The 6,888-nt window shown below is 61.5% G+C and overlaps 1 protein-coding gene across 2 annotated transcripts in view; it reads left to right on the top strand.

The window, feature by feature from the left end:
• The first annotated feature begins 353 nt into the window (after positions 1-353).
• Positions 354-6,888, top strand: part of LOC103673529 (protein delta homolog 1) — an 8,776-nt gene continuing 2,241 nt past the window's right edge. For both annotated transcript variants that reach the window (XM_040641263.1, XM_040641262.1), the window contains exons 1-4: positions 354-420; positions 1,655-1,718; positions 2,190-2,320; positions 5,326-5,467. In XM_040641263.1, coding sequence (XP_040497197.1) covers positions 354-420; positions 1,655-1,718; positions 2,190-2,320; positions 5,326-5,467 — 404 coding nt within the window. The remainder of the gene's footprint in view (positions 421-1,654; positions 1,719-2,189; positions 2,321-5,325; positions 5,468-6,888) is intronic.

Below are 6,888 nucleotides of genomic sequence, written 5' to 3'. Positions count from 1 at the left end.
GCGCTCCGTGTGCGCGAGCGGCTTTCCGGGACGCCGCAGTGGTGGGGGGCGGCCCCGCGAGGGGCGGGGGTCACCGGGACTGGCCGGCGCCGGCCCCGTGCGCGCGGAGGCGGGGGCGGGGGGCGGGGGCCGCGGGGGGGCGGCAGTACGAAAAGGGCGGCGCGCGCGGCGGCAGCGGCAGCTCGGCGGCGGCGGCGGCGGAGAGCGCAGCGCGCAGCCCGGTGCAGCCCTGGCTTTCCCCTCGCCGCGCGCCCGCGCCCCCTTCCGCGTCCGCAACCAGAAGCCCAGCGCGGCGCCCGGAGCCGGACCCGCGCCCGCGCCGCTCCCGGGACCGCGACCCCGGCCGCCCCGCGATGACCGCGACCGCAGCCCTCCTGCCCGTCCTCTTGCTCCTGCTGGCCTTCGGCCACAGTGTCCATGGTGAGCCCCCCGGCGGCCTGGCTCGCGCCCCCTCTGGGGAAGCCCGCGACGCCCCCCCGGCCGCCCGGTGTCCCGCGCGCCCCGTCCCATGCGCCCCAACTCCGGCCCGTCCCGCCTAACCCTAATCCCTTCACGGTGCTGCCTCGCCCTCCCCGCCACCCTCGCATGCCAAGCCCGGCCCTGTGGTCCCGGGGCAGGGAAGGTGTGGGGACCCCCCCCCCCAGTCCCTTCCCGCCCCGCAGAAGTGGCGCTCGCAGGGGTGTCGGTGCGCGGAGAGAGGAGGTATGGAGAAACGAGGTGATGCTCGGGAGCCCTGTGTGGAAATGCTCTGGGGTGCAACTTTGGGGTGTCGCTGCGTGCGCGTTCAGGAACAGGTCTGTGGGGGCAGTGGGGGGTGGCTTTGCCGTCGCAGCCCCAAATTCCCAACGAGGAGCCCAGCGCGAGCCCCTCCTGCGTGGCGTTTCTCTCGGTGAGGGGCTGCGACACTTCTGTCTGCAGCGGCCATCTGTCTCTGACAGTGAGAGAGTTGCCCCTTCCCGCAGTGCCCCCCGCCCCCACTGCACCAGAGCTGATGGGGAGGGGCGTCTGGAAAGCTGGGGAGCTAGTTGAAGTGAATGCACACAGTAGGCACAAATCTCTAAATAGTGTCAGAATTGCAGAATCTGTTTTGCAAAACCCTTGCGTCTTTTTAACATGAAGAGTCTGGGGTAGGGGAAATTGGGGGAATTTGACCTGGGTGCCTGGTTTAACGGGGATTAACCTTTAAGAAAAATCCTGATGCCATACCTGCCAGGCTGCCAGGTGAACCTGTATGGCCTTTTCCAAAACTGAATACCTTCAATCTGCTCCCCGTTTTAGGCTCACTTTGCCAAAGTGAGGGCTTGGCTGAGTGCCCAGGGGTCGGAATCTTTCCGTTTACTGTCTCCCTATCCCCGCTTTTAGCATTTGAGGTTTCATATCTGGGGGGAGGGGGCGTCGGGGGTGGAATTGGGTGTCTGACCTGCTCCTAGGAACTAGGCGGTTTACTGCCGTCACTCCATAACCAGGAACATGGCAGAGATGTTTTTTTCCCTGAGTGAGCTGGTGTGAGGTGCCTACTGTGTGCTAGGCTGGTAGGACCGGAGAGGGTCTTTGGCTCCCTCTGGGGAGGCCGTGGGCTGCTGGGGAGAAGTTGGGCTTTGCCTTGGCCTCTGGGGTGAGTAGGGTGAATGGTGTAACCTTTCTTGTGCCTCAGGAGCTGAATGCTTCCCGGCCTGCCACCCCCAAAATGGATTCTGCGAGGATGACAATGTTTGCAGGTAATGGGGTGGCTCCCCAGAGGCAGCTCATAGGTGGTCAGGGCCAAATCCTGGGGAGTCGTGGTATCAGGCAGGAAGGGGGGGGCTTGGCTGCGGCAAACGTCTTCCTCGCCCCCGCAGGAGACTGATGGGGGGTAGCGAGGGGGAGAAGAGGGCAGGGGACAGGGGACAGCCACGGCTCCTGTCTGCTGTCTCAGAAGTGGGGGTGTTAGGAGAGCCCCTTGCAGGGTGAGACCACTGCAGGCCACTGCGGCAAGACGCAATGCCCCCCTGGTTTCTCAGGGACCCCTCTGTCCGGTCCTCCGTTGACGCTTTTCCATTCAGGTGACTGGTACTTGCTTCCTGGGGCCCACTGGCCTGGTACAGACACCCTGAGGGATCTTGGCCCCAAGGAAAGCAGCCTGAGCTCCCTTTCCACTCCTGACCCCCTTCATATGTCCGCATCTTTCTCCGCCCTCCGCCCCCCTGCAGGTGCCAGCCTGGCTGGCAGGGTCCCCTGTGTGACCAATGCGTGACCTTTCCCGGCTGTGTTAACGGACTCTGTGTGGAGCCCTGGCAGTGCATTTGTGACGACGGCTGGGACGGGAACCTCTGCGACATAGGTTGGCACCCCACCCCATCCCTGCCCTGGGCGCCCAGCCACCTCCTCCTAGTCCGTGGCTGCCTCCCCTCCCCCTCCGGCCTTATCCGCACACACCCAGGGCTCTGTATGGTAATGATGTGTCTGTATACTTCCTGCTGATGCCCAGAGCCTCCTCCCGGGTAGGGACTTAATTTTGCTCCCCTCTGCTCCGCCAGCACCAGCACCCAGGGAAGTCACTTTGTGGGGGCCGGCAGAGAGCTGCCTGTTGAATAGCGTCAGAACATAAGCACACGCCACACAAAGCTGGGAGGGTAGAGGCCTCGGTAACCTGTCTGGGTCACTAAAACTCAGAGGGGTAAGGACTGGGCAAGCGGGTCACAGAGCTAAGCCTCCAAGAAATTCACACAGGAGGCTGCAAAAACAGGCAAACAAACAAACAAACAAAGGGGTGGGGGTGGTGAGCGAAGGGGCGGGGGGGGGGGGCTGGGGGGAAACAGGAGCTGAGTCAGGGCCGGCAGGACAGGGCTGGCGTCCGTGGTCAGGTGTAGGGGGAGGCTAGGGGTCGGGGAGGGCTGAGAAGTGGTCAAAGTGCAGATTGGTGTTATCTGTTGATTTCATTAATTTATGCAATCTTTGTCCTCCACTACCCTGAGCAAATTCAGAGTTAGCTGTCATGCATTTTTAGGCTGCAAAATGTCCATCTGAGTCCATTCGCATTTGGCAGAACCTGCCCTGAAGCCGGGGCAAACTGAGTCCTCGACAAAACTCCCAGCAGCCCAGGGCAGCTGCCACAGGGCCTCTGTCCCTCGGTCCTCAACATTAGCAGGGACGAGTGCGACCGAAAGGGAAATCGAGGCTCAAGGATGTCAAAGGCTGTGCTTAGGAACACAAGAAGCTGTCAGGGCGCTGCGGGGGGGGGGGGAGCCAGCTAAAATCCCTTCTCCTAGCCCTGGAACTGGGTAATTCTCAGCTGTGGCTGTTCCTAATCCCCTCCCTTAAGGAAAACGCAAGAGAAGTTTTGACCACCCACCCCTACCCCCCATGGCCAGGGCAGCAGGACTTGCCTAATCGAGCGCCCCCCCACCACCACATTGTCTTAGCTCGTTAAAGGCCCCGCAGCTGACTCATGCCCTGGCCAGCGTCTCTGCGGCCCCTCAGCCGGCACCCTCGGAGCTGCTTTGGGACCCACAGGATCCCAGAAAAGCCACCTCTTGGGGTCAGGGCTTTTAGCCTGGAGCCCACCCTCTCTGGTGTCTGGTTCAGGATTGCCCTCTCCCAGCCCATGGAGTTTTCCAGACAAAATGTCCCCTCCTCACTGGGTTGACAGAGCCTCTCAGCCTGGGACGCTGGGTCCGGAGGAAACAGCCCTCCGGGTCATTAGCGGCTCTCTCCCTTTCTCCGGGTCTCTGGGGCCATCAGGGCCACAGCTGCTGCCCCAGCAGAGACCCCCGGCAGCTTTCTCCTTGCCGTGCTTAATCTACGCTACTTTTGGGCTGGGGGCCCAGGAGTTGGGAAGAGTGGGCTCACCCTCCGCTCGTGGGGCCGGACGTTGCCGGGAGGGGAGGGGGCGGTCGCCAGCTCTTTAGCTTAAATTTAAGATTCCCGGGGAGGGGTTGCTGGGAGCACACGACTGGGAGCCTGCGGCCGAGGCTTCTGCTAGCTGCGCCGGCAACTTCCCCTAATGATAAATCCTCTTTATGTTTCCTTATACCAAGCCGGGCTCCCAGGGAACGCCTCGTGGGCTCCGGATAGGCCATCAGCATGGTGTTCAGGCTGTTCCTTACTGATGGATTGCCATCTTCCCTCCACGAGGGTGCAGGTCTCCTTAAAACAGAGGAAAAAAAAGAGCTGCACACATGCGGCCTCAGCACCGGGGACCCCCACCCACTCCACCTTAACTTGCTGCGTCTCCGGTTAGCCCTGGCTTCGTATGTGGCAGGTGCACCAGGGCAGCGCAAATGTAGGAAACCGAAGCTGGAAGGTGCCCCCTCCCCCCACAGAGCCCTACCAGGGAGAGCCCCTCCTTTTGTCAGTGGGGAAAGTGAGGCACAGAGCGGGGATGAGCTGAACCCTGAGGCTGGCTGGAGCCGGGCCTAGAAAAGGTCCCACCTGGCCTTGCCCGGGTGCCGGGGTCTCCACTGGCAGAGAGCCCCTGACCCAGGCCCCTTTGTTCAGCTGTCCCTGGCTTGCCGAGCCCCGCATAATGAAGTGTGCATGACGGGAGGTGTAAAAAGGCGGCGGAAATGCAGCAGTGCTTATGGAAACCCACACGGACGGGAGAGCACTCAGATACTTCCAATTTCGCTGCCTTCAAAAGATAGAGCCTTTTTATCCCAGGCCCCTCCGCTCAGCTCCTGAGCGCAGAAAGAGGGACCACCAGGAGGGGGAGGCAGTGCTGGGGCGAAATCAGATTTCTTGGTTCCCGACAGGAGTCTTCACATGTCTCGATTTCTCCCCCGCCCCTCTGTGATGGGGAAGTATGAAGGGCAGCTGGTGTTTCTAACAGCTGGGCTGCACGATTGCCCTGAATGGCAGGGACCCCCCCAAAACAGGAGAAGCTGGACGTGAAAATTTGTCTGGGGGAGGCAGGCACTGGGGATCCTTGGCCTGGCACACGCCGTTTTGGGGGAGGGAAGGGGTCTGCAGTGAAGGTCATGCTGTTGGACCGGAGAGGTGACCTGGTGCCAGGAAAAGGGGACAGCTGTCCTGGGTTGAGGAGCAGTGAGCAGCCGTGACTTTCTGTCCCCGTGACCTACTCCAAGGGAGCCCCTTCGGCTCCCTGAGCTGCTTACCCACTGCAGAGTTTTGGGGGGTCACTACACGCTCTTCCTCAGGACCCCATTTGGTGACCATTGGCAGTGGCCACAAACACAGACATCGAGGCAGCTCACTTGGGCCCCCCCCCCTTGACCAGCTGGAGGGCTCTGTCCCTGCCCCCAACCAGAAAGCTCTCCTTCCAGCCTGCCCCCCTCCCCTTCCCTGGAGGAGGGGGTGACAAAATCTGCTTTTCCCTCCCCATCCCAGACGTCCGGGCTTGCGCATCGACCCCCTGCGCCCACAATGGAACCTGCGTGAACCTCGATTCCGGCCACTACGAGTGCTCCTGCGCCCCTGGGTTCTCGGGGAAGGACTGTCAGAAGAAGGACGGGCCCTGCGTGATCAATGGGTAAATATTCTTTCCGACTCTGTGTGATCTGATGAATGCTGCTTTGATTCCCGCTTCTCACCCCTAAAGACCCTTTCAGCCTAGCCCAGTCAGACCTGTCGCCTGACAAAAGACCGAGTAAGTGCCCGTCCTGCAGCCCCGCGGGGGGCCGGCCCAGATCAGGGTATTTATGGGGGAGTGTGTCATTGCCATCATTTCTGAAGTGACCCTGAAGGTGATTTCATATTCCCTTGATGCCCCCGAGTCCCGATGTGTGTGTGTGACGGTAGACTGGGCCCACCGACTGGAGCAGGGAGCCGCACTGTGTTGTAAGGGCAGCCTGGGAGGCAGAGACTCTCGGTGAAGCCCACTCACGGCATTTTAGGGGGTGGTTTTGGGGAACTGGCAGACTCTGCAGCTGGGTTTTCGGGGATGTCTTGGGGGACCTGTTAGGCTGAAGAGTGGAGAGAGGGGCCTTTGGCCAACCAGGGGCGGTGGGGGGCGCGAGGGACGAGCCCTCAGCTGCCCTCAGTGAGGTGGGGGCTCTGGGGCTTCTGAGCAGCGGGCACAGCAGACGAGGAGGGTGCCTTGCGTTCTAGCAGCCAAGCCATTTCCGGCCCTATCTGTGCAGCTATGCTGAGCCCACCCAGCCGTCTGCTGGGGCTTAGGCGGTCGGTGCAAGAATGCGAACTGGAGCCGGGTCCTGGGCCGGGAGCCGGGGGTGGGGGCGAGAGCCGCTGCGTGCAGCATCCGCTTATCTTGCCCTGACATTCCGGGGCTGCGGAGTGCCCTGGGGCCGGCGGAGGCCACGAACAGGCATTGGCGCAGCGTCTGAAGATCAGTGTTCAGAGGGGGTCAGAGGAGAGAGGGTCACAAGCGAAGCCCGCGTCTGCTTACTAGCGGGATGGGAAAATACAGAGCGAAACCTTTACAATATTTTGCTTTTTTCTCCAACCAACTTGAACCAGTCTGTCAAAATAGAGCCCAGGGTCCTTGAAGTTCCTTCAGAGCCCAGCTCCTATGCAGCCCTCAGCCCCAGAGCGACAATGCTGATTTCGTGTGCTTAGAGACCCTTTCTTCCCTGGGTTTTGGCATTTATCAGATGACAAAGGGTCTGCTCGTTTAAAAGCACTTACATTAAATGCTGCTGTGCTCGTTCTGAGCAAACAGCTCCGGTCTGCACGCTGCACTTGGGTGAATGGCCCACTATTAAACAGCCGGGCACAGACGCCGGCCGGGCCAGCAGACAGACCGAGGCTTTCTTTCACTCTGAGTGTCCCCAAGGGCTTCCCGTACAATAGTCTGCAGGCTGTCTCCGCCGAAAATGACAATACGAGTCACAATCAGGGTGGTGGTGGGGTGCAGGGAGCGGGGTGGGGGTGGGGGGCGGAACTGAGCCCCCCCCCCGCCCCCGGCTCTGCCCAGCGGCCCAGGGATGGAGC

This window comes from Ursus maritimus, unplaced genomic scaffold (assembly GCF_017311325.1).
Source record: "Ursus maritimus isolate PB19 unplaced genomic scaffold, ASM1731132v1 scaffold_25, whole genome shotgun sequence".
NCBI lineage: Eukaryota > Metazoa > Chordata > Mammalia > Carnivora > Ursidae > Ursus > Ursus maritimus.
This window is presented reverse-complemented; position numbering and strand designations above follow the sequence as displayed.